Source organism: Calidris pugnax, unplaced genomic scaffold (genome assembly GCF_001431845.1).
Source record: "Calidris pugnax isolate Ruff unplaced genomic scaffold, ASM143184v1 scaffold2, whole genome shotgun sequence".
Taxonomy (NCBI): Eukaryota; Metazoa; Chordata; class Aves; order Charadriiformes; family Scolopacidae; genus Calidris; species Calidris pugnax.
In genome coordinates, this window is record NW_015090766.1 from 800,963 (window position 1) to 828,880 (window position 27,918).

General features: G+C 41.0%; 1 protein-coding gene across 3 annotated transcripts in view; it reads right to left on the bottom strand.

Annotated features, from left to right (window-relative positions):
* Nucleotides 1-1,130: 1,130 nt before the first annotated feature.
* The window catches only part of SLC28A3 (solute carrier family 28 (concentrative nucleoside transporter), member 3), a 47,371-nt gene continuing 20,583 nt past the window's right edge, over nucleotides 1,131-27,918 (bottom strand). For 2 of the 3 annotated variants that reach the window (XM_014936171.1, XM_014936182.1), the window contains exons 4-17: nucleotides 26,805-26,994; nucleotides 24,658-24,802; nucleotides 22,904-23,017; nucleotides 21,469-21,546; nucleotides 17,579-17,659; nucleotides 16,514-16,594; nucleotides 15,353-15,478; nucleotides 14,283-14,413; nucleotides 13,288-13,456; nucleotides 11,553-11,750; nucleotides 8,965-9,046; nucleotides 8,040-8,138; nucleotides 5,946-6,069; nucleotides 4,510-4,704 (exon numbers count right to left, since the gene is read on the bottom strand). In XM_014936171.1, the coding sequence (XP_014791657.1) occupies nucleotides 4,590-4,704; nucleotides 5,946-6,069; nucleotides 8,040-8,138; nucleotides 8,965-9,046; nucleotides 11,553-11,750; nucleotides 13,288-13,456; nucleotides 14,283-14,413; nucleotides 15,353-15,478; nucleotides 16,514-16,594; nucleotides 17,579-17,659; nucleotides 21,469-21,546; nucleotides 22,904-23,017; nucleotides 24,658-24,802; nucleotides 26,805-26,994 (1,733 nt within the window). In that variant the 3' untranslated portion in view covers nucleotides 4,510-4,589. Of the gene's footprint in view, nucleotides 1,541-4,509; nucleotides 4,705-5,945; nucleotides 6,070-8,039; nucleotides 8,139-8,964; nucleotides 9,047-11,552; nucleotides 11,751-13,287; nucleotides 13,457-14,282; nucleotides 14,414-15,352; nucleotides 15,479-16,513; nucleotides 16,595-17,578; nucleotides 17,660-21,468; nucleotides 21,547-22,903; nucleotides 23,018-24,657; nucleotides 24,803-26,804; nucleotides 26,995-27,918 lie in introns of those variants that run through there. The other variant, XR_001411270.1, reaches the window with a different exon arrangement.

Sequence of the window (27,918 nt, forward strand, 5' to 3'; positions counted from 1 at the left end):
TGGTGCCACATGGGTGCCCACAAACTCCAAACCTGGGGCCTCACACCATCTGTGCCCCTGGATGCCAAGCAGGGCTCTGTGCTCCCCTCGCCCTGCCCCAACGCACCAGGCACAGATTTGTCTTCTACCATTGATGGTGGGGTTGAGGCTCCCAGCCACACACCACTGCTGAGCAACGTGCGTAAATGACTTTAAAGCTACCTGTATCTAGTTGGAATTTGGAGGTCTGTTAGCAACCCACAGACTCACACAGACTCATTTGGGAACCACTGTGTGGTGGAAAACAGACTGGCCGCTGCATAGCAAATACTGTTTCAGTCTGCAGAAGAAAAGAATTGGTATTCATATTCTGTCTCTTTAGCAGGTTGCCTCTCTCTCTACTCATGTCTTTTGTGAGAAACAGGTGATACCTGGTTTGGAGAACACTTACCTGGCTTGGAGAACACTTACCTGGCTCCATAACTTGCTGTATATGAGTTGCCATTTTGATACAGTCAATTATTTACATGTTCACAAAGGTATACAGTTTGCAAGTGCTGTTGTGGTATGTGGAATTGGAAAAAGAGGGTTTTTTTTCCAACTGCCTTACAGACAATTAAAATAGAAATATTTCTGTTCCCTACCAGTCTTGCCTCATTTATATATTTCAGTGCTCCTCTAGGTTGGGGCCAGAAAGAACTTTTCTTTGACTGTACATGCCCTGAGCATGATCCGGGCATGCAGTATGTTCACTGCAACTGCTGTACACCGCACTGTGCGAAACATTTCCTGGAATTATAACTGGTGATTTTTAGCGAATGCTACAGTACAAAGCTCCACAAGGCTATTAGGTATGTACTGACATCCAGCGGGTAGCTTCTGAGAGGGACGGATTGAGTCACGCCACCTGTGCTTCTTTAACTTGTCACCTGCTTTCAATACAATCTCTTACACATGGCACTGCCGCCCCAGTAACCACAAAGCAGGTTAAGCTCTCCCTTTTTTTTGCAAGACCTTTGAAAGAGAGATACCTCCATATAGGCTTCATCCGTTATTTAACCCATTATTCCCAAAATGTTCCTGTTGATCTTTGAATCTATACAGAATGCTAGCAAGCATTTGATGAAATCAAGTATTTATTCACAGGTCTGTGTTGCAGGTTTACTGTTGCTGGCAATCTTGTTGTCGGAAATGTGCTCCCGAGCACTGATAGTTTAGGGTCCAAGTTAGGGTCCAAGTTTACAAGTGAACTGCCAGGGGTGAAATGCACAGTTCCCTCTTCGTGTAAAGAGATGCAAAGACCTCTAGACTGAACTTCAAGCACCACCACACGGACAGAAGGTAAATAGTCCCCTGAAGGCATGATGGTACTTGTTAGCAATCCCCTCCTGCCTTCACTGCTTTTTTTGCTACGTTTAGGATACAACATGCCATATATATCACCTTTTGATTGAGCCATCGGCAAATCAGGTGGGCAATCTCTTTGACCAGGTGTAGCTAGAGCAATGTCGCATATTCTCCACTAACATTGCCCTCCACGGAATCCTGCTATAGAGGAGTCCTGAAAAAGAAGATGAACATATCACATCTTTGCTGTGGGAGGAAGGCTGCTGCCTCAAGCTGCGTGAGAGGCTTTTTTAGAATTTCATGCATGGATGTCTTTACTAGCCAGGGTAGACCTTTCAACCAGCTTACAATTGTGGGAATGGGAAGAGCAGCCACTTCAAAAGGCAAATAATATTAAATAAGAGCACTCTAGAGAGCAGCAAGGAGAAAGAGTGCCAGTGGTGTCTTATAAACAGGAGGTTGGAGTGCCTTCTGCTTATCAGTGAGAGTTAGTGTTTCTGAGTAATTTCCCTTGACAGAAAGTATTTATTTCAGACTCTAACCTTATTTGAAAACTAAACTGTTATAACCAGGATATTGGCTAAAAAATTGTGGACCATGCAGTTTTCTTAGGAGAGATTTGCATAAAGTATTTGAATATATATTTATCATAATCAGGATTAGCAACATTCTTTAAAAGTACTGAAAACTGAGACTGATGTGCAGTCTTCTAAATCTAGGTGGATAAGGCCAAAGAAAAACACCTAACAATACGAAACCCACATTAAAAATCACAAGTAGTAGTAATGCTCGCCTTTATAATTTTTTAGAGGATTTAGTTAATAAGCTGAGTTTTACAGGAAACTAGCATCTTTCACAATAAGTCCAAATAAATGTTCCCTGAAAATATCTGTACTGGCAGCTGTTTAAGTTTAGGGAATGAATTTCCCTAAACAGATTCTGCAATAACTAATGGAAGACTGAAAAGTTACTTATTGCTTTATCAGAATAGACTGTTTCATTTCCATCTGATCAATTATTTCTTGGACGGTCTGTCAGGACTTTCTGATGTTCCTGTACTTCAGTTCTGAGCCTTTTTGCTGAATCTTTGGCATTAACAATGTCATAGGATAGGAATATATATAAATATATATGTCACAATCTTTTGCAAAACAATCTGCAAAGAACTTTTCAGTTTTGAAGTCCATGAGTCTGAAACTTAAGAACATAACAGACAATTCTCTTCAAGAGGATCTTCTAGAAGTCTTCAAGATTCATTAATGTTGTTTTTTTTTCGCAGGGAGTAGTCTGTGACCTGATTTTACCCACATTCGATTTGCAGTACAGCTCTATCGTTTCTGATAGGAATACAGCTCTGAATTCCTGGTTGGTGACTCCAGGATAAATTTTTACAATTCTTAACAACAAAACAGGGAACAACCTCCTTGATCAAGACATAGCCTGCATATCTCCACCTCTGTGGGCAGAAGGAGGGGGACGGGGGCACACAGTGGCTGGTCTCTGATTGGGATGCTTCACTGAGGAGCTGCTGAGGAGCACCACGTTAGCAGCTCAGTCCACATGCAGCCATCGTTATCAGAATCATAGAATCGTTTATGTCAGAATTGACCTTTAGGATCATCAAGTCCAACCGTTAGCCTAAGACTGCCAAATCTACCACCAAACCATGTCCCTCAGCACCACGGCTGCACATCTTTTAAATACCGGCAGCGATGGCAATTCCACCACTTTCCTGGGCAGCCTGTTCCAATGCTTGACAATCCTTTTGGTGAAGATATTTTCTAATATTCAATCTAACCCTCCCCTGGTGCAACTTGAGGCTGTTTCCTCTTGTCCTATTACTTGTTACTTGGGAGAAGAGAACGACCCCCACCACGCTACAACCTCCTTTCAGGTGTTGTAGAGAGTGTAGACAAACTCCTTTCTCCAAGCTAAACAACCCCAGTTGCCTCAGCTGCTCCTCATAAGACTTGTGCTCTAGACACTTCACCAGCTTTGCTGCCCTTCTGTGGACACGTTCCGGCATTTTACCGTCCATCTTCTAGTGAAGGGCCCAAAACTGAACACAGTATTTGAGGTGGGGCCTCACCAGGGCTGAGTACAGGGGAACAATCACTTCGCTAGTCCTGATGGCCACACTGTTTCTGATGCAGGCCAGGATGCTGTTGGCCTTCTTGGCCACCTGGGCACACTGCTGGCTCATATTCAGGTGGCTATCAACCAGCATCCCTAGATCCTTTTCCTTCAGACATCTTTCCAGCCACTCTTCCCCATGTAGCACTGCACGGGGTTGTTGTGACCCAACTTCAGGACCTGGCACTGGGTTCCAGTTCTGGGCTCCCCAGTTCAAGAAGGACTGGCAACTGTTGGAGAGGGTACAGCAAAGGGCTAAAAAGATGATTAGGGGCCTAGAACATCTGTCTTATGAGGAAAGGCTGAGGGACTTGGGTCTTTTTAGTCTGGAGAAGAGAAGGCTGAGGGAGGATCTGATCAACGCCTATAAATACTCAAAGAGTGGGTGTCAGGAGGATGGGGCCAGTCTTTTTTCAGTGGTGCTCAGTGACACCAGTGGACAGAAACTTGAACATAAGAAGTTCCATCCAAACATGAGAAGGAACATCTTTACATCGAGGGTGACAGAGCACTGGAACAGGCTTCCCAGAGAGGTGGTGGAGTCTCCATCTCTGGAGACATTCAAAACCTGCCTGCACGTGTTCCTGTGAAACCTGCTGTAGGTGGACTTGCTCTTGCAGGGGGTTGGACTAGATGATCTCTAGAGGTCCCTTCCAACCCCATATCATTCTGTGACTCTGTGTGATTCTTGAGCTGGGGAGCCCAGAACTGGGTACAGTACTCCAGATGCACCCTCACCAGGGCAGATTAGAGGGGGTGGATGACCTCCCTCGACCTGCTGGCCACACTCTTCTTCACACTCTGTCCCCTCATCCAGGTCTCTGATGAATATATTGAACAAGACTGGACTCAGTACTGACACCAGGGGAACACTGCCTGTTACAGGCCTCTAACTGGACTCTGCACCGACTCCGATCTGTAACGGGAGAAGAGGTTTGCAGCGAGAGGGATCTTGCATTTGTTCCAGTTTAATTTACGAGTAATTTCAAGCAAGTCAGAGGAACTGGGCCGTAAAAGATAGAACATAAAGGTTTGGGTAGGTGTTCATACTTGTTGTGCAAAAGGAGATTTTTTATTACCTTTCCACCAACAAACATGACTCTCATATATGATCTATCTCCTCCCCAAAATTAAGGCTTAATCCAAGCGCAGTGCAAAGCAGGTTTAGCCAGCATTTGGCAACATCCTTTCCAGGAACTCAGGCTGTAGTTTCGTCCAGGGAAGATACTCTGCGAATCATTTACACTGGGGAAGGAATGAAAACAGAAATCAGATATATTCCCTTTCTCTTATGGGAATATATATATGTGTATATATATATGTACACATATATACACGCATACATATGCACAAACACATACACACACACACTTTCTCAAAAGCAACTTTGAATGTGTTAAAATTTTAATGAGAAATGAAACAGAGAAGACTTTCCAAACACCAGCCATGTGCCATGACCACATGTTCTCCCTTTTTATCAGGGTGAAGCCTGGTTTTCTGTATAAATTCCTCATGCCTCGGATATATATCTTCCTATTTAATTGAAATAATTGAGGGTTTCACTTCACTATTCAAGGCTTTTGCATCTTTGAAGCATTTGCTCAACATTGATTCTGGTGAAAACAGAGCAAGTTCTTGTCTTTGTAGCAACCTAGTAGAGTTAAAATTAGTGTAATGAGGAGAAGCTCAAATGATAAAGATATATGAAAGAAGGAGTGTACCCAATATCACAAATTATTTTTACTGTGCAAGAAAGTTTTTGACAATAGATCAATGTTGTGATGAACTCATTTGGAAGTTTAGGTTGCACAAACAGAAATTCCTTGCAGTGATTTGCAGGCGCTGATGTTCTGGCAGATGCTGGTAATCTTGATATTAACATGAATAATTTCTATAAATTACATTTTTTGGAAATACTTGAAATCAAAAGATGCTACCATAAAAATGACACCATCTTACATATTGTATATGCCCATATTCAAAGCTATATTTTTTGCCAGGGCATGGAAGAAAAAAATGTATGTGTCAAAGAGTAATTCAGAAAAAAATATCATCTGAAATTAGAATTGGAATTTGGATTCCTAACATGAGGAGTTAAACATCATAAGAAATTTCAAATTGCCACAAGTCTTGATACTAAGTAAAAGTAACAAGAACCTCTCTAAATACAAACAACCTGCTTTATTTAAGCAACAGAGTATGACACATGACAATCTATCTTCAGCCTTTTGCGAAGCTCAGGTTTGGACAAAGATGCTTTGAGTTCTCTGTTGGTTCTATTTGTGTTTTGCATGTAACAAAGGAATGCCCAATAAAAGGAAAATAATTCAGCAGCATTAAACTATTAATTTCTTTAAAAGATACAAGTTAATGGGAAACAGGTGCCTATGAAAAAAATGGCAAATACAAATGGCTTTTAGAGAATATATGAGTTCCTAAATTATGCCGGATAATTTAGCACAGAGGGATAAACAGTTCCTCAATACCTGGTAAAGAGTTGTTGGCAGCATTGAACCAGCCTTGTGCTGTTGGCAGGGAAATCTGTGGAGTTGAAGACGTTTTCTAATAAGCCGTGGCAAGAAACTTCCAGACCAGGGCTAGTCAGCATTCCTATGAAGTAAGTAACAATTTTCTTAATGAGTAATGAAGAGGAAGATAAGACTTGGCGATGTCAGTCCCTGGGTTATGGTCAGATGAAACACTCTGGCTGATACAAAATCACCCCCTCAGTTGGTTCTGTGAAAGGTGCAATATTAAAACCCTCGAACTGTGGGCTTTTACAGAACTAGATTAAGGAATGACCACAAAGTCTTTATGCTAATGGCTTTCTTACTGCTTGGACAGTGTGCCTTCATTAGCTAAAATTGAGCTATGCTGCATTTATAGCCATGCAAGCAAATGCAGGACCTTTTCTTTTCTTTTAAAAGGAGATAGTTATGGTTTATTTATCTTTGCTTTGCTAGATGTTCTCCAAAATTTTCTATAAGTAGCAATGTCAGCATTCATTGCAGTGATGGAGACAGAAAAATATGAAAGTGGCAGTTCTTTCTTGTACATAGTGTTGTGGAACCCAAACACATTTTTAATATGTTCTTATCTTGACTGGGGTGTAGAAAACATTTGTCTCTTTTTCCCTCTTCTGGGCATAAGGAAACCATTTGCCACAGCACAAATGAGTGGAATGTAATTTTCTTTCCAAAGCAGATTTTATTGTTTTGGAAAGATTTCCCAGTGGCTGCTCACAATTTTATTCTTAAAGCCAGGATTGTGAAATGACAAATTTTAGTAGGACTTCCTGACTCAGTATTCTATAACCTTCAGCAAATAGTGTGGCTTATCTTTAAAATGTATGTGTTTCTGTTGCTGTAGTGAACACAAAGGGATAAGACCAGCTGTGGTAGAAACAGACATACTGTTTTCAGCTACATAAAGCACGAAGATCTTTAATCACTGGAGGAATATGAGGGCTTTTACCTTCATCATGCAATTCTGCGTATCACTTGCTCAGAAAGGAAAGCTAGGAAAGGGATTGTTAAATACTGGGGATAAATTTTACCTAATGAATCATAACAGGTCAATTAATTAATCTCCTGAATCACTAATATTATGGTTTTTGTTTTGTTTTGCCTTGTTTTAATTTCCTCCCTAAAAACGGCTGCTGCATTGTGTCTCTTTACTCAGCTTGAAGGTGAGAGTTTGAAAATAAGGGTTTGTTGTTGAGTCTCACCTCAGGACAATTTCATTAACTTAAATGCGCTGTGGGAATATTATCAGCCCAAAATACCCACTTAAAATTAAGGAAAAAAGTTGTTAAAAGCTTCCTCATCACTCCTTCTCTGTTACACCCTCCTTCCATTCCAATTCTCCGTTCTGCTCCATAATTGCTTCTATATTTCTGTAGCTAACAGCGTGGAGGAGGGATTGCAACATCTGTAACTTGCTTTGTTTGCGAGTTGTGTGTTACACACGGGCCAACAACAAAAAAGAGGTAACACACGATGGAAGAAAGAAAATAAATCTTTTCATATTCCAGTTTTCAGGGACCTTTGGTGGCATATTGACTTTTAATCCTGCCAAAGCCAAAAATACTAGCGTTTTAGTGACAGCAGCTGCCACTGCAGGGACGCACTGCCACCCTGTGGGAAGTGGCTCCAAGAGACACCAGAGCTGGGACTCTTTAGTCTGGCGAAGAGAAGGCTGAGGGGAGACCTTATCAATGCCTACAAGTATCTCAAGGGAGGGTTGAAGGAGGAGGGAGCCAGACTCTTTTCAGGGGTTCCCAGTCAGAGGACGAGGGGCAACGGGCACAAGTTGGAACATAAGAGGTTCCCCTCAAATATGAAAAAAAACTTCTTCACTTTGAGGGTGACAGAGCCCTGGAACAGGCTGCCCAGGGAGGTTGTGGAGTCCCCTTCCTTGGAGATTTTCAAGACCCACCTGGATGCAGTCCTGAGTAACATGCTCTGACAAGCTCTAGGCAATCCTGCTTCAGCAGGGGAGTTGGACTAGATGATCTCTATGGTCCCTTCCAACTCTAAAATTCAGTGAAACTCAGTGAAATTCAGAGAAGGGTACGGTACCTGCAATACAGGCTGTCATGAAACAGGCGGCGGTCCCCGCAATCATTGCCCTGAAGGCGCCACCAGCTATCTCCGATTTTTTTGAGGGAGCAATGCTTGCTAGGGAGAAAAATTAAAGTGTGTGTCAAACATACATATTTATGAATAAGATGAACCTGCCAGCCCTCCCACCACACAAGGGAATTCCCTCCCTGAAGTTCGGACCAGGAGGAACAAGGAGGAAAAATGAGGCAGTTTTAAGCGGACCATTTGAAGGCCCAGTTGACTCTTTCGGATAAGAAGGTGGCTTGTGTATAAAATGGTGACTTCTGGTTGCTTTGGCAGTCGGTACATCTGTGCTGGCTGATGGTGGCTTTCAGATGCAAACCCTGGGCACAGCACCAGGGTCTGTCCTCACCTCTGTGCCCTGCTCCTTCATGATGCTGCTGCTGCAGAGCCCACCTGGACTCCAGGGTAAATGCAGCTGCCAGCAGTTCTGGCTGCTGATTGAAAAACCACATGGATTTTCAATTTTTCTTTTTCCCTTGAGATCTGAAAAGGTTGTTTTTTGGTTGTTTTTTTCCCTAGAAGGCTATTCCAGATTGGTGAGCCAACTTTGTCTTTCTAATCAGCAGGCTACAGAAATAGTTTGTTCCTCCTGAAGCCCGAGGGCTGTAGTAGCTCACACTCATGGTGTGATGGCTGGGCAGGGAGGCCTATTGGCAGGACCTGGTTCCCCACTCCTGCTCTTTAGCCCCTCTCCCAGGACCTCCATGCCAAAGCCTGCGCCCTTCTGGGAGGCCTTCCATGCACAGTTGGGTTCTGGTTCTTAGCAGAACAGCTGCTTAGCCCCTAATGCTGCTAAGTTTCACCCACAGCCTGTTTGTTTGGGTGTTTTCTTTGGGATTTGCTTGCCAGATACATTGTCCATGAGAGGTGTTCTTACTCAGGCCTCCTATTACGAGTCCCAGGGAGGCGAAGTTGGCAAACCCACAAAGAGCATAGGTGGCAATGACTTCAGAACGAACCTGGAAAACAAACACACACCCTGTTGAGTGGTCTGAGACAGCTGGTGCTGACTTAGAGGTCTGAAAACATGGCATTGTGGCTCAGGGCCCTGAGTACTGAATTCGCCTGGTTGTTGCCCCAGTGCACAGCTTTCAGCAAGGCAGGCTCATTCTCCTGCTGGAAGGTGCAGGCTTTCACACCCACTGCCCGTGTGAGGGCTCACATACCATGTGATGGTATTATTTTTCATGTATACTGCTGTGCCAAGCTTGCTGAATTGAGCACTTCTAATTAAAAGACAAAAAAATAATTCTTATCTTATTAGTGGGAATTTAGCTGCTGTTTTTTTGAAGGCATGGGTCAGACACCTTTAACTCAGCTTGTTGTTCATAGCTGGACTATCTCTCTAACACTTTGTTGAAACCTCAAGTTTTGGTACATATCCCTTACTTCCTTGACCCTGAGCAAGCAGCTCAGTCTGGACCTCATACCAGAGACAAGGTTGAGTTGGCCTTTCCCCCCATGGAGGGACCTCTCACAGGACACAAAATGACTTTGGGTGAAATCAGACTACAAACCTTGCAAACCTTGAGATAAATGTAGTTCAAACATTTGGCAAAGGGGGCAAGATATCTCAGTAAATGGATTTTTGACCCCATGGCAGCTCTGAACTCCTATTTACTGAGTTTCAGGCCCAAGCTGAATACACATGTGTAAGTGTTCTAGTAGGTTTCCTGTTTATTAGAAGTTTCTCTTTTTCCATTTCTGTTTTATGAAAGCCAATTTGTAGATATTTTCAGTCACTCTATGCACATGCAGGAAAATGCTTTTCAAGTACCCACTATACCTGCTTTTCCTAGAAATGGCTTTGTGTAATGTGATTTCCCTGCTTTCATTTGCACTTTCCTAGCTCTGAAAACAGGAAGTTTTTTTTATTACTGAGTCAGATGAGTGAGTTCAGAAGATCGTTTGTTTTCTCACTTTGATTGAATATCTGTGCCTGGGTGTATTAGGGAGTTCTAAAGCTGAAGAGTAATTAAAAGTGGGAGTCAAGTGCACTCTCACCTGATCTGTTGTGCCATAAGTAAAATGGTTACTGGCAATTTTTACGAGTGTTATGAATCCAAATTATTGTTATATCTCAGATTTTTTTTTACCATGGAAGCTTTTACAGCTCTATACAGGTATCAGAAGTGAACACGGAAGTTCTATATGACAACTTATTTAAAAAAAACGCAAAAGGTGAAATACAGTTGATGGGATCTGAATTTTAAGGCTGACTTCCAGATTAAAAAAAACCAAACCACTCATTCAGGAGTTCAGAGCCATATTCTGCTTGTAGAGCATAGCAAGGTAGATCAAAGGCCCATTTAGCTCAGTATTCAATTTCCAGGAATTCCAGGAACACTGGTAATGGATGCTCAGGCAAGCATGTGAGTATTTGATCAGACCACCTGGCTTTCTACCTCCACTTGTGTAATATGTTCTGGTAATAAGGAATGCAAGTGGCCAGGAACATGTTTTTGGTTTTGTATATAAGGCAGGTAATCACAGTATCACACCACATTAAATGAAGATTAAAAGATGTACAAAAGGATGCTTCCTAATTAAGGGTCCTCCACAATGACAATTTGTCTTGGTTTCAGGAAGAAAGGTCAGTGCAGGCGTAAAGCTGGATATGATGGTTTTTGTTGCAAGTGCTTAGAATGAGGACAAATTCAGCACAGGCTCTGCACGTGGATGCCAGATGGGGTAGCAGTCATAGCTGCAAAAGTCAGCCTTGATCACTGCATGCTGAGTTTGCTCCTGTGCACACACCTACGGTGCCCTTTGTATTGCCATCCTCTTGGTTTCTTCCTCAGCGAATTGTAGTAGGAATTACGTAACCTGTTGGATGAATCTGTGTGTGTGTGTGTGTGAATGAGAGGTGAACCCAGGCTCTGGCTGGAAATTGTCATGCAAACTAACTTCCACTGGCAATTGAAACAAACTGGTTGGACTCAGTGAAGCGAGGGAGGTGTATGCCATGCAATACATGTTATGTATTATTGCCCTTTACAAAGAAGACAATAACCTCTAGCAGAGGTGTGCCAGTAATACCTAAAATGCTATCAGCTAAAGCTTGTTGGATGACTCTCTTGAAACTTAATGCTTGGCTAAACCTCTGTGGCCTCCTCCAGTTCTTGCCCAGGATTTTCCTGGGAGAGTGTCTTATAGGGAAGAGTGAGGTAAGAAAAACTCACCTTGAAGACAGCCTTGGTCTTAAGAGCAGTGTCCTGTGAGACATTGCAAGTTCCCCAAAAATATACCTTTCTTTTGCTGTTTGTTTGAGATAGCTGTGGGATGACAGTCATGGCAGCCTCACAAAACAATGCTACATTTTCATAATTGAACCTTGCGACTGAAAGACACACTTTAGAGTAATATGCCGCCCCCATCCCTTTGTGCCCATATTAAAAAATAAGTTGAGTTTCAGAAGAAAAGTACTAGACCTAATAAATGTGCAGCATAGAAAACATTACTTACAGCCATATACTGCTTCACACCATTCACGTACATGCTCCCACCCTTCTCTCGCTTGTGAATCAGTTCTGAGAGGCGCTCATAAGCCACAAATTCGTTGAAGAAAGTCTTGTAGCCTAGTAGTCCACCAACAATAAAACTGTCTTCCCAGTCTATCCCCATCATGAAAGAGAATGGCATGAAGACATAAGCACAAATGTTCTGCAAAATCATAAGACAAAGCAGGTCAAAAGGCATGGTCGGTTAAAGAACAATGGCATGTGATAAATTGTCTAGACAAAATAAAGATTATTTTATTTCAGCAGAGGAAAATTGGCCTTGAATTCTTACTGCCAAGACATCAGGGAGACTGAGGGTTTATAATAGTATGGTATGCTTCTGTGATTTTTAAAAGACTAATCCAAAAAACTAGATATAACAAAGAAATCCCTGAAGTCAAACAAAAGCTTCTGTGCCTTTTTGCCCCCAACAATGGCTTTAGATTGGGCATAGTGCTTGAAGCAAAGGAGGAGGGTTGAGTTAAAAGAGCTGATAAGAGAATTGAGAAGTCTAGTTCTTCTGCTAATTAAATCAAGTGTGTTAACGAACATGCTTAATTACCAGGTTACTGGACTCCAACTGGAATAAACAAAAGACAACTGGGGTAAACAAAAGACTTGTCTCTGCCTAGAAGCTGTGCATCTGACATAATTAAAGTTGTACCTTTTTTCCTAGCATTAAAAGTTTTATGCAACCTAAAAAAAAATCCCATATCATAGTATGGCTTTTTTTTATATGACAGAGAAAATAGCTCCAGCTGTGGAAGGGTTTGGTCCGATTGTCTTTAGTGGATGTAACTGAGCTGTTTATGCAGTTCCTATTTGTGGTTTCTCTGCCCACAAAAGGTGAGAATTTAGTGTCTCTCAAAAGGGGTGGATGGCTGAGTGAAACGTGTTTGAGGGTCTCAGCTCCTTATGGGTTATCTGTGCAAATCTTTCTCCATCCAGCACTTATCAAAATACCAGCTCCTGCATGAGTGTGGCTGAGGTATGTGTACTTGTGCCTTCCCTCTGCAGTGGGTGTCTGTGCAGTGGGGTAATCTCTGGAACCTGTGCGGGGTAACATCATAATATTGCTGAAGCCACATCTGCTATGAGTGTCTACTCACTTCTGCAGCACCGTTATCACTATGTTATATCTGTGTTTCACACGTCACTTTTATTAGGAACTTGCAAAACAAAAACCCCAAAACCATTGAGCCAAGACTGTTGCGTTGGGTCAAAACCGATGTTTGACCGAGGTTAAAAGAGCAGTCCTGTTTAAAACCTGTTTGCTCAGTTTTACAATTTAATTGAGAACTGAGTGGTATTGATTAAGTGTGGGTTAGGAGTGGGGCCTTGTCTCAGTGTCCTTGCCTAAGCAAAGCTAGGAAGCATGCATTAAGGACTTGATGGGGCTCTCTGAAGCCAAAGTCACTTTAGTGTTTAGCTGAAAAGGATGTTAATGTCTTAGCAAGTGTGTAACTAACGGACACATCTGCCATGCTGCAAAGTCAGAGCAGGCAGATATCAGCATACAATGCTCTGTAAACATACTCTGCTAGTTAGCAAGACCACCACAGAGGGAAGCCATACATGGACTAATGGATAGAGAAATATTTACATGGCAACAACTTTCCTTTGGCTGTAAAGACATTTTTCAAGAACGCGCACATAAAAATATACATTATGCATGTGTATATGCTGCATGAAGACCATACCTCAAAGTTCAGCTCTGGATAGTCAAACAGACTGCCCACCCAAGAGAGGGCTGCGTCAATGAAAGCCAGTATGGCAAGGAAGGAGATGAGATTCACAGCAATGTTCGCCACCAGCGGGATGGAAGTAGAGGCACCTTGACTGGCTGCTTCCAGAAGGTTCTTCGATTCACTTTATCAATTAAAAGAAAGCCAGAGTATGAACATTTTTTAATTCAAGAACAAATCATAGAACTAAAAGTTACACGGACTTGATTAAAAATCTACTACCAAAGCTGTCTGTTCCTTCACAGTGAAAATACTGATGAGGTGGAGTAGCTTTTTGCTCTTGACCCTTATGGAAACCACTGGAAGGGTATACTTTGAGGGCCTGAGGATCAATTGTGGCACATTCAGGGTTGGGACAGCTCAGGTTTAGGTCTCAGTGCTGTGACTGCCTGTAGTATCACTGGGACAAGTAAGTGGATACTGCTCTTCTTACAGGTAGCACTTGCAGAGATGCCCAGGCTGTTGAGGAACAGGTCCTTACAAGCCTTTTTGCTTCGCCTGTCATTGTCAAGGCAAATGAGTCTCCTTGTAAATGGACAATAAGTTCACTGCTGTCATTTTTGAAATGATTGCTCTATCTTTGCCTCTGTATGTTTGCATTTACAGTTTTGTTACAAAGCAAAAACAGCAACAGAGGGAATGGGAAAACCTCTTGGTGGCTCGCCTCAGGTAGGCATTTCTCTCTTTCTTTGGAAGGTTTTTTGTCTGGCCCAGGTCCTTGTCATCTCTGTGCCTGTCCCAATGGGTAGTGATACCTCCATACATTATAGTGAGGCACACTGCACCTGAATTCACAAACTATTTATTTGGGATATATTGGTGTGGAATTCATTTATTGCTTGCACGTCTACCATGTTGAACGACCCCTAAAGCTTATGTGTGAGGAGGTATTTTTCAAAATCTCATTTTTGCACAAGTATTACTATTAACTAGAGCCTAGATCAGCTTACCTTTTTACTATTTTTAGGCCACCCTTCAGAGTTACTTCAGGCTTTTCAGTTTCAGGCCAAAATAGTTTGGAGGTGGCTAGCGCTGCTGGTGCCGACATGACAGAAGCAGTCAGTAGGTGGGAGGCAGAAACCTAGAATTCCAGGTGACAGAAAGTATGCTGTGATAACCACATCATGCACAAATATGGAAAAAAGCAATTAAAATTGTGAGATGCTTGGATGATTTTTCTACAGGGGTTCATTAAAAAGTTCACATTGCTTATACAGAAAATAAGAGAATGAGCAACTGGAGAAAAGAGGAAGCCAACTGGAAACAGGAAAAGTCTAAATAGTGAAAAGTATGGAGTAATCTTTCCAAGAGCCAAACTGCTTCACTCCTCTCTAGTGGCAAGCCAGAAGACAAGAGAAACCAGAAAAAGCCATGTCTTTAGTGCAGCTGGGCATAACAATGGCAGAGCAGGTGAGAGACAGCCTTACAGTTCAGAGCACCCCCTGTATGCCTTGCAGTGGGAGAAAATTGCGTTTGTCCCTTGAAACTGTGTTTAAAAGGAATCTACATGGCCTGACATAAACCTTCAACCTTGATTTCTGGCTTTGTGTTGCCAGTCTCTTAGCAGACAAGATGTTTACTACCTGTGTTTGTACAGATCACTAGAATCTCAGTTGCAAGTCAACTCTTTAGGCTCATATATCTAGCAACAGTTCCTGAAGGACTTTTATCTATATCACTGCCACAGAAGTGGGCAGGTTGATCAGTTAGTCTATTCCTCATGTTAGTTCATCTGACTGTAGGAAACTCTACAAATCAGTCATTCCCTTGCAGCTATGGCAGAAAGTCTATTACTTAGGTAGCTGTTTTTGCTACTTAACAGTATCTTCAAGATCAGATCTTGGTATCCTTTTTACTGTCAGAAGACAGGGGATTTTTGTGGTTAATTCCACCAGAAAAAAAAAAAAAAGAGAAACATGGGAATGACTCAGAGACACTTCCAAAGCATTTTATCTGGGCTTCTATACTTATATGATTTCAGACAAACAGTATATTCTCCAGTTCTCTTTCCCTCTCTTACCCCAAAAGAAATATATGCTCCCAAGACACTTCCAGCAATAGTTGCGAATCCTGCTGTCATGATTGTGTGCAGTTCAGATTTGGTGAGGTATGGTAAGTAGGGCCGTACCATGAGAGGAGACTCTGTCTGGAATTGAAAAACAAGTACCAAATTAAGAACTTCCTAATAAACCCTTAGAGATTTCTTTTACTAACAGGGCAGAAAATGAGTGGATGCATCACACTTTCTGAGGTGTCTTTGACTAATTAATCTTAGTGCTAATGAGTGCTCTGAATATTAATAGGTTGGGGTTTTTTTAGCCCAAGAAGGAAAACTGTACCAACATCTGTCTTGTTTGAAGACAATTATTGCTGATTTACCATCTCCCCCAAAGGCCCAACAAAATTGCCAAGAAATCCTAACCCAGTTCCCAACAAGTCAGGGATAGACACAGCTCTGAGCCGCAGGTAAGGCTGTGTGTCAAGTGAAACAAGCATACCAGCCACTATGGGCAGCTTAAAGCTCTCAGCCCCTCTGGCATGTGTGTGAGCACATGCAGAGGTACTAGTCTAAACCTTGAAGCACTATGATACAGTGGGGCACCACTGCTACAGAACTGATATGCTAATGTCACTTTTGGGCTCAGATGCTACTTGGTGATCTTCCATGTTGCTTTGATGCCTGGGACAGACACTGCTGCAGTGTGGGTTTAATGGATTTCCCATTAAAACGATCTGTTACAACTCTGTCCCATGTTTCTTTGTCTAAGACTTGCACAGCCAGCCCTGTATCTTAGTTTTCTGCACTCTCTATCCTGTTCTCGCCTGCCTCATGTGCCCTGTTTTCATCGTGCTTGCCTTTTCAGTTGAAAAAACACCTGAAGCTGTTATTTCTTCATAGCCGTAGAGTACCTGGTAGTGATTTTAAGAAAGGTCTATCACATACATTTACACCTTACTTTCCATTGAGAAAACATATGGTTCACAAAACCCACCCCACTGTGCATCACTGCTTATATATGAATGTACTGGAATACTGGAAATCAACCACCAGTCTCACTGTACTGGAGTCCTAGCTTCATATGAAATGATTTTTTTTTTATACACAGATGATTGCTGAACAGCAATTTTTCATAATGTTCAGCAATCCTGTGCTAGCATATTTTTCCATAGTCCAACTCACCTGTCCTACAAATATGTTACCCGCAGCTACCAGAGACTCAACAGGAGTTGTCACCATTAAAATCTGCATTACCCAACCAACCTAAAATGATTAAAAAAGAAAAAAAATCATGTCAATGTAAGAGTTCTGAGACACCTTACAATATTTCCTGAGTTAATGATTTCAGCTTCAAAATATGGCACATTCATTTAATAGTAGCATGTTGAAATATGCCAAAGGAGGAATAATTTAGCAGAATTGAGAGTACCTCAGGCTCCTTCTGGGCACTAAATTGTTAAACTAAATTAAACAAAGCAGATCTTTTGATGTGTCCTTAATACTTATGTATCTGTCCAAAGGGATTTGGATCATATGAAGGGAAAAAAATGTGAAATATAGATTAAGGCTAAAAATGTCTTGTAGAAATTTTAGCATGCTATTTCAGCTCGGTGAGATTTGTGGTACTTAAATAACAATCTTGTGCATGAGAAGGACAATGGACTTTTTAAGGGTATGTTCAAATAAGGTTTAACTACCACCATGCAGGAATAACTTTTCCCTCATACAAGTTCATTGGGCGGATACGGTAGAAAGTGGAATTTCTGTGGAAGTGTTTTTAGCTTAGTGGACCCTAGCACTGGACCTAGGACCTGACAGAAATGAGGACTTGGAGCATGAGGTGAGGAACCACCCTCTGATCTTATTCTGGGGACCTGTGATATGAAAGTATATGCAATTGCTACTGTAGTCCTTAGTAGAAAGCAGAAATCCATCATCCGTGATTTAACCTCCCTCCTGCATTTTGGGAACTGGGAAAAAGGCAGGCACATGTCATCAGAGGTATCCTAAGCTAGCCAGGCAAATCTAACAATAACTATGACTTTCCTGGGGGAGGAAAGCTTGCTATGTGGTGCCAGTTAGGATTTTGTAACATTTGGAACTATTTCCAGGTTAAAAGCAAACAACTGCTTTTCATATGTTGACACCAGAGCAGGTTGGTCAGGGCTAATGCTACAGTTCAGCTGCATGTGTTCAAGAAAGGTCCTGTACTAGGCAAAGGAGTACCTACTGGCAAAAAAATCATACCTTTCCAACGACCCACTGCATGAATCCAATGTGATAAAGCATAGACATTACGGTGCTGAAGAAAACCACAATTGGCAGGACCTGAATTGGAGACACAAAATCATTTCGCACTTGAGTGTTTTTTTCTTTTCTTGATTCTGTGGGCCATTTAATTTTTGAAAAAGAGGCTCATGTTTTTGGAGATACACTTAAAGGTAATGAAAACTCATCACTAAGTTTAGACTTATGCTGTAAAATTCTTAACCTTCTAGACTTGTTGGTGTTTGTGCTGGAATTAACAATTTTTAATGTATCTACATATTTTTCTAACAGGATTACAAAAGTTTTGAAACTGCCTGGCTTAACATAATATGCATTAGTTTATAGACAAGCCATGTTTAAGTCAGGTCAAACACTTACTGAGGAATGGCATCTACAAAGACTTGGATATGTACATGTGTACTTCGAAAACCATGAACAGAAATATATACAATGGGACTGTGGTGTAGAATTCAGAGCTCAACTTCTCTATTTCTGTGTTTAAGAAACACTGTTTAGACTGCTATATAAGCAGAAGTTGAAGATTTTGATTGGGATTGTAGCTGACTTGATTTCACAGAATCAAGAGCAGCTTCCTTAGAAAGCCCATACCGTGTGGCTGCCTTTTAATAACACACTATAGTAAAATCTTATTTTATTCTGTGCTATTTATAGTGCTGATTATAATACTAACGTGGAGCATTTAAGTGCTCTGTAACTATATTCAGACTCAGATTCTGCTTAAAAACAAATCCACGGGTATATATTTATTAAGTACAAGAAGTGAATATAAGTCTCTTTCAGTGGAGACTAAAGGAAAAATGTTTTCCTTAAGCATACAATTTAAAAGAATTGCATGAATGCCTAACTCATTGTCTGATGGATTATTAGATGTGTTGCTTCTTCATCCCGAGTAAAATTAATATCACTTGATTCTCAAGTATATTAAATACACAGGATCTCAGCATTTCTATGCTAGTATACAACAGGAAGAAAAATCCCCCCAAAAGGTTTAAAATTAGGCACACGGATTAGCTACAGTTAAAATAGTACCACTAACACCAGCGGCACTAGCTATTATGTGTGATCAACTGAGGTCATAATGCATCATAAATAAAAGCAAGGAATAGAATGAAAAAGAACAAAACACTTTGCTAGTTCAGACCTTTTCAGTAAATAGAAGCTGTTCCTTTCTAGAAGAGAGTTAGTCCTAGCAGCAATTTTCAGAAAGGTTTGGAAACTCAATTCATGTGATCAGAATCTTTCACTGAAAGGAGAGAGTGCAATTCACAGATATGGTTGTGGTCTTCAAGTTAATATGAGGCTGCTTTCTCTAGTTTGATTCTCTGATTCTTTTGGCCACACTCTCGGGTGGTTTGCCATGCAGTGACAGCAGAAAGTTCCTCTAAGAAAATAAGTTCTTTAATTGCTATTTTTTATAAACTGGCTTATTTCATATTTATTTTCAGTTCTGCAATATTGACCTTACCACAGAGCTACTTGATGGATCATGGTTATTGCCTATGCTACATGCAGGGCAGTGAGTTCAAATTGCTGGCTGCTCACAACTCCTTTTCCATTTGTGGCTTGATGTTCAGCTTTTTCCTTATGTTCCTTTAAAGCAGGATTTGCTATTGATGTTTAAGGAACATCCTAGTTTCAGACACTCCTAAAGCAAAGCTTTTCTCAGGAAGCTATAATCCTCCTGGCATAGAAAGGAAGCTACTGATACAACAGAAGTCTAATTCCTTGCTTGCTCGAAGCAGACAAGATGGCTTAGTACTAAGGGGTTTTTTCCAACTGCTTAAGTACTTGGGTGGGCTAAAGTCAAGAGAAATTTTTGTGTTAACTCATGCAGTCAGTAGTGGAGCTAAAATAGTATTGCTGTTAATTTTAAGTGTGTATTTTTACAGGAGAACAAAGCATATTAGCTTGTTTATGTGGGTAAATGCTAGAACTCTGAAACTCTGCATCTGCATACACAAATATGCATTTAAAATAACACAGGTTATGCATTCAAATGCATGTATTTATGACTAATTAGTGCTTCCAAGGCAATGCGCTCAAAGGCTGGTGTGGGACCAGTGGGTGCACACAACTGATGTGCTGGCTCTGGTAACTGTGTCCACCTACGTTAGGAGGACACTGCTAAGGGTCCAGTATGGGTACGGCCGGGCTCTGAAGTTTTCTCTAAAGACATACCCTAACACTCGCTACTCTCTCTCAAGAGCTAAGCTGAGATTGAGACATTTCTCTTCTGGAGGGAGCTTTGAAATATTTTGGGGCAAGAATTGGACAGATTAGTGCTACAGGCAAACATCATAAATTATCAGAAAGACACAAAAAAGCACTTTTGACCATCTTATTCTCTGAATAAATGAGAACTGTTTCAAGAGAGAATAGGCTGGCTGTCACTCACTGATGTTGGGAGAGAGAAATCTCTGCGGGAGGAGCAGATGGAGTATGTTTTGGTGTTTCTGTGTGCTTCTCTATCACTCTGTTTACCATATATAGTCTGACAGCAAAACATATGCAGCTCTGAAAATCAACTTATGGCGTTTATTTTCTTGTTTTTCAGTATGAAAATAACGTCCTTGTACTTGTTATACTCTTCTAAAAATTACATGTCTTTTGCTGGCTTATCCCATAGAATACCACTGATGGACATACACAGAAGCAAACTTTTGTGAGTGTCTGGTCCCTAGTTATGGCTTTAGTCAGCAAAGGATTCTGCATCACCAGTGGGCCATTAAAAAATCATCTTGAAAAAGTAATATTCATAAGGCATTCTGGAAAAACATAGGAAAAATAACATTGTGGGTGGGAATTAAACCATTTCACCCCCAGAATATGTAATTGTGCAAGCAAATTGTCATTTGAGTGCTCAATACAGTGAAGGTGAGAGGAGACTGGAAAGTGAAACAAAAAGTATAAAAATACTGCAATTAAAATATAACTTATATTTCTTGTTGAAATGCTTTGTTGTTTTCCCCTCTAAGATGTTCTGGCTATTTTCAGTAACAGCATATTTTATAGGTATCATCTTCTTTCTTACGTAGCAGCAGACCTAAGCGTCAAGAACATCCAGATTGGAATATCATCTCCAGGTAAAAAAAAAAGAAGATAAAAGGTGTGTAGGCCCATGGTTGGGTGCCTGAAACACCAGATAGAAGAATGGTCTCTAAGAAAGTCCTGATACATTTCTCATGGTTGGGTGGGGTTTTTTTTTTTACTTTCTGTGTTCTTGATTCCAGCCTAAGCATGTATTGTGGCATGGGCTACATGTAGGAGCAAAATCTGACAGGATGCAGGTGTGGATTAGAGAGCACAGAGCACTTAAGCTGTGTTCCAGCAGTTTCCTAAGGGAAAACTGGGAAATGTCCCTGGAATCTTACTAATGTAATAATAATGTCATGTAATTCTTCTTCCTTGTGCAGGGACAGCTTCTACCTCTTATACCTAGATAAGTATACACCTAGGATTTCCACTTCTATAGGGGTAATATCTGTGAGATGGTGGTCTGCACAGCACTGCAGGACAGAAGAGTACCTTTACTTGTGGAGAGGTGGAGAAGATAGGCTGGAGGAAATATTTCTTTTGGTGACCATGAAGAAGCCTTTTAACCTATTCTGTGTAGAAACATACCCAAAAGTCCCATGATAATAGACTTCAGTGTAAATGAGAGGTTCTATGTGAAGTTACCAAATTTTCTATTCAGAGTGTAACACAGTAAAGAATAGTTTACTTCTTAGTTGATTTCTCTGGTGACTGCACTGGTATCAAAAGACATGTGATGAATCTATTTCCCAGCCATACTGTTCCTTTTTCTGTTGTCAATCTGCCACATACAGTATACTTAAGACCTGTCTTACCTTAAAAGCAAAGAAATGATCTGTATAAGTCGCACCAAATACAAACTTAGCACCTGCGTCAGAGTACTCCAGGAAAGTCTAGGGACAGAAAGCAAAGAAAGTTAGCCATAAGCTCTGTGATACTGCCCCAAAACGAAACAAATATTGCTAGTTGTCTTGCAGAGAGCTGGTGATGTCCAAGGACCTTGTGCTGTGCTTTATATGGGTCCAGGCTTCACTGGCTGTGTCTGGCTGAACTGAGGGTCTTTGCTCTGCTCTGCTCTGCCAAGACCATAGGCTGCTTCAGAGTATGTAGATAACCAGCAAGGGCGTAGGGTACATTTTCCTGCGGTACCCAACAAGGTAAAGGCTGAAAACTATACTAAAAGAAGATTTATTTTTTTAAAGCCTGGTACTGTGGTGCATTTCTATACTCCCTCTCGTGCAAATAAGTGCAATTAAAGATACAGTTTAAATGGAGCTTTACTGGCTGAAGTGATTAGTTTTGAAGAGTAGCCAAAAGCTAATCTAAAAAAAAAAAAAACCTTCCACCTTTTAATTCTGATATGGCAGAGAAATTTTATTCTCCTGATGCCAACATACGCAATTAATGATACAGTTTAAAATGGAGATATAGCTAATGAGTTATGAGAGGAGTGACCATAAACCATATGGAGCTAACGAAAGGGGGCACCAGACCTACTTCAGGCGAGACAGAACCCGGTGACAAAACCCAGGTGACTCCCACTGCTGGCAGATTAGCAGCAGCAGAAGTTAGATCTGTGCCTTAGCTCCTGCGCAGAGACGGTACGGTACGTTCTGCACTGTCCTGTTTTAAATGTACTCAATTATCTCTACTGTGAAGGACAGCTGTGTGAATAGTAACCCTGGGGTGAAAAGTCTGAATGTCACTCAGTGGGTACTTGTTGATCTACCTTTTGTATTTGTCTTATCTACTAACTTCCAGTAATGGACTTCTGAAAAAACCTTTGTGTCTGAAGACTGCCTACAGGGGCACCTATGGATGAACCCCATCCCCTCTCTAGAGATCCTTTGCTGCTTGCAAGGAGCTGGTTTTCCAGCTCCAGGCTGTGGACTTTGCCACCTGTAGAACAGAATCATAGAATCATTTAGGTTGGAAAGGACCTTTAAGGTCATTCAGTCAATAATGTAAAATTATTGAAACTTGGGGCAGTTATAATTTCAGTCCAAAGATGGCAAAGCCATTGAGAAATAGGGTCACTCTGGTCATTACTCATCAGCCTGTCCTATATGGTCTTGTATTAACTGGACAAAAAGAAATGAGAAGATTGAATTCAGGTAGTGAATTACCTTTCGGAGAACCCAGTTTTTCTCAAGAGGGGAAAACATCCACGGCAAACAGACCCTTGAACTGCCTGGCTGTCTAAAGACAGAAAATGATATAAAAAAATAAAATTTTTGCCCAGTAGCTTACCTGAATCTGATTGCCTAGCCAGTTAAACATATCAAACCCCACTTCTGTCCTCAGAATAAGAAGCCCAAGTATAAGTTGTATTCCTATTCCTGAAAATACTGTTCTCCAAGCAACCTAGATGAATAGAAAAATAAAAATAAAGAAACCACTTGTTATTTAAATGAATAATAGTTTGCTTTAGATGTTTGTTAAAATAACGTACGGGGATTGTCTGATTATACTGCAGGATAGAAGCAGCTGCCATAACAGGTTGTAGGGGACTTGGAGCGTGAGTCACCCCTCCTAGCTTCTGAGCTCTGCAATGTGGGTGTCTCTGAGCGAGCTGCTGAAAGCCTGGCTAGGTGAGTACAGACATGCCTGTTTCGGCATCACAGACTGCATGTAACCAAGTAGTAGGAAAAGGAGAGACAGTTCTTCCTATGCTACAGTTGGAATAGACATACATGAGGGCAGCAGGCAAGATTTTATTTTTTTTTTAAACTGAAACGGAAACAAAAGAAAAGCAACTGAGCATCAGATTCTTCACATATCTGGACTGGGAATAAGGACACTTGCTACAGTTTTTTCTGTGTGGTTGGGTAACTTCAACTCCATTTCTGTGTGCCAGCTTTAAAGAGCTTTGTTACTTGAGAACTATTCAGAGTTATTGTGATCCATATGACATAAGGCAGTTGTAGGAAAAACTGTGGCTGCCTGTGACCAGTCCCTCTTCACTACACTGCAGATTTCTGTTCTGCTGCCTCAGAAAACATCTTTGTTTTGTGAAAATTGAATCTGATTATTTACAAAGCAAAGAGCTGAGATGGCACTCTCTAATTTATTCAGATGATATTTGAATAACACAAGCCAATTAGGTGTAATGAGGACCCATGGGAGAGCACAAAGCATTTGGAGTACATGAGTTTTCACCTCAGTTGGAGACAGCAGTTGCAAAAGATGGGGAGTGGAAGGTCCATTAGTCCCTGCTGAGGGAATTTTTTTCTGTTAAAAAACTCTCAGCACTAATGCAGGAGTGTTGAAAAAATGTTGGTGAAACTTGGTTACCTGGACAATGGATTAATATATGACTGATGAAAGCATGCGCTATATGCTAGGCAGGCATACAATGGTAAAAGTTGAGGCGGGAGTTATGATGGCTGAAGTAACCCTTTTGTAATATCACAGCACTACAGAGTGGACATCTCAGCTGGAAAATTAAAATAAATGGCATTAATTAGCCCATGGGAGTGGGTTAGCGAAAAGTGAGGACCTCAGTTTGTCCTCACTGGCAGCATTTGCAGTGAGAATAAAATTTGTGAGAGATTAAAAGATACATGAGGGCAGTACATCTCCAGTTACATGCACTTTGTGTTGATGTGATGACAGTGTCTTCAAATAACTGCCTGTGATGTCCTCAGGACTGCATCAAGCCTCCTGTTGGTGGAAAGCATGGTGCAGGCCTGCCCCGGCTTGTGCCGATGCTCCAGGAGCAAATGTGTTCCAATCTGCATCAGGGCTGGAACAAAGGAAGAGCAGCTGCCTCCCAGAATAGTGACAGCCAGATGCAGGTATCATTCCACACATGCTCCACAGGATGTCAGAGCAAAATGGCTTTCCTCAGAAATGAAATACATCTCTGGGTTTTGGAAAGCCTAGTTTTCGATGCTCGTGGGGTTTCTGTTACTCTTACTGAACTTGGTGCTAGGGTAGGGGAATAGCTTTTGAGACATTGAACAAAAAACACACAGAAGATCCAAAGTGGACTAAATACTCACTTTGGTTGGATATTTGGAAAAGATAAACATCAGCAGAACATACAACACAAGCCCACAAAAGGAGATCAGATGTTGGGATCCCTGTTTTGCTGTGTCAAAGATGAGCCAGCAGATGATAGTTATAACAAGAGCTGCATACAACACCCTAGGACAAAACAAAAGTATCAGGTATGACGTCCTGAAGAAGACCAGATATTCCTTCCCCTCCCCATAACATTTACATCTCTGTGTGTAAATGAACTCTCTGAGCAATGCATTAAGCTGAAATGTGTAGCTGTACACAAGCAGGAACCTGCCTTTGCTGAAGCAATTCTGACAACAACATCTTTGGTGGCATACAGAAGAAATGTCCACCAATCATGTCCCCAGAGCCAGAGTATAAGGGAAAGCCAGTAAAGCATGAGTGAGTCTTGTTGCAGTGTTATTTCTATTAAGTGAAGTGTGAGAAGAGCTGTTCTTTCTCACTCCATCCTCCTTTTCCTTTCCCATCTTCTTTTTTGAATCTTTTCTTAGCTCTGGGCAAGACAGCCTGAGGTTTTTATGAATTGTGTTGTGCTGTTTAACTGGTGGGCCTATGAAACACACACTGCCAAGAAGCAGGTTACAAACTGTTTACTCCTTTATAACCAGCTGTAGTCTGTTTAGAAAAATAACTTTTAATCACAACAATTTTAACTATCTCAGAAACAATGACAAGAGCCATGTGTATGTCTGTGTTTGGTGTTTCTATGGTCTCTACTATCACAGAACCATGTTCAGCTTGCATATTAAAGGTAATTCTAACAACAGCAGCCTGAGAGGCAAGGAAATAATCATCCCACATGCACAGTGGAAAACTAAACATAGTCCCAGTTCTTTGACGTTATTTGTGTCTAACAGTCATTCAGCTTCCACTGATTTCAGTGGTACCAAGATACCTAAATTCTGGGTTTAGACCTGGATCAAAAATATTGCAGGCCAGCTGCAGAAAACAGCTTGGGCATTGCAGTGCTGAGTAACGCTGTCTGCACTTGAGAGACTTCCAGTCTCTTGGAGGAACCTGTGCCCTACACTTAAGCACTTAATCTGTGATACATACAGTTTAAGGATTGCAGCCCAAGCAATACAGCACTCACTGCCCTGGCTTGTTTCATCAGCTCATCTGGGCTTTTCTGGTTTGTTTGCTCTTTCCCCCAAAGGCTGCCAGATCATTTAATGGAGGTGCCTTTGTGTGACTGCTCTTTAATGTGGCTCCTGAGCAGAATGACCACAACCTTTACAGCACCTTTCTTAGAAATTCCTGCTCCTGTGGCAAAACTAATTTAAAATCTTAAGAATAAGTTGAGATATTTTCCTGAACCCCGGATGACTCCTCCTTAGACCTTCTTCTTTCTCAGCTAGGAGGTGAGATGGCTAAGGTAAAAGGCAGCTGGCCAATTTCCTTTTCCTTTCTAATGAGATTTCATTTGGGCTTTTTCTTTGGTCTATGAGCCTCCTTTGGATCCCCATTTTCCTAGGAATAACTTAAATATTCCTGGTAACTACTAAGAATACTTGTAATATTGTAATAAGTATCTAGCAGATCTAATTATCTACCATTTATCTATCAGATGAATGTCTACTATGCAAAATAAGGTTGTATGACCTTATTATGACACCAAATGTGGCTGGCATGTTTTGATTCCCAAAATTCAAGTAAAAATTGCTATGGGTGTACATGAATAAGTAGTGTCTAGACAACACACTTCAGTCTTTAGCAGTTTGCATACATTAGTGTTAAGGTTTTTATGAATCTCATGGCTTTCTGAAAAATTGACAGTGAGACACTTTCTGGCTTGCAGTATGAATGCAGAAAACTACGACACACCTGAACCCTGCAGACATACTCTCTTGTCAGCAGAAACTTGTCCTGTCTCAATTTGAGGAATTTTTTTTTGCACTGTCAAGATTTTTGATACTTAGCTACTATATTGCAATCTTAAAGGTGTGTCTGGCACATATAAACTGGAAAATATTGAATTATTCTGTATGTATTCTTTGATTTTACTGCAATTTGTATGATTGATCCATCTCCCTGTGCTCATGGGGGTATAAGCTGAAATAAAACTACAGGGATAAATTAACTGATGCTTTGTCCTTCTGCATAATAGGAAGAAATACATACTTACCATTTAATCCAAACCCAGTGTTCCTCCAGGTATCTTCTTCCAGGGGAAAATAATGCAGCAATTCTGTCTTCATACTTAGCTATTAAAAAATCCCAGCAGAGGAAGAAGATGGCTAGGAGAGTGATGATAAAGAGTGGGAAGGCTCTCTGAAAATTCAAGCTGCAGGCTATGATAAGTACTATCAAGTACGCTGTCACAGAAACAAGAATATATATGTCAGTTAGGTTAGTCTTTTTAAAAACAGTCAAATCTTAAATGTGAAGGATATGGTTAAAGTCAGAACTCTTTTTCTTTAAAGTGTTTTTCTGACTTGGCCTAAATACTGAAAAATTTTGCTTTCATAGTGTTGTTACTTATGATATGCTGACTGATATGAAAGGTGGCTTTCATCCTGTCAAAGCAAGTTACATGCTTTGACTGAGCCACGTTCATATCAAACATGTTAAACAATTGAGAAAATTAAACACATCTACAGAACTGCTTTTTCCTGTGTAAAAACCATGAACCATGGGTCTTGTTCCTTCTTTCACAGGAGAATGAGTTTATCCAATAAAACCAGAAGAAACACTTAGAAACATTTGTCAATTGCCTGATTTGATGGCCCTCTCAAATAATTAGGAAGCTTAGAAGTAGCTTATTTTGAGAAGTAGCTTATTTGGTAAAATAGCTATGAAATGATTTGTCATTTGACAGGTTCATTGCTAACACATTCTGGCCAATGAACCATTCGTTCTTGTAAATAATAATCTGATTTTGTCTATGTCGAATAAGGAAGAAGAATTACTGTTTTGTGTAAGTCAAGTTGTTCTATATGGAATTAATGTGTAAGACCCTGACATACCCTGAGAACTCAGTTGCTTTCTTGAGCCAGGATATGTCTGTTCTATGACAAAGGAAGACAAGCAGATGCCAGGAAGGCAGGATATTCATCACCCAATTGGCCCTTTTATAACCATTTTATGGTATGCTGATGCCTATCAGCAACCTGGCTACGATATACCTGGCTGTTGTACTGACGCATGCTGTGATGACTTCAGCAAAGGCAAGGTCTTGCAGAGCTGGACCAAGAACTCCTGAGGTAATAGGAGACAGGAGGGTAGCTGCCATAAAACGC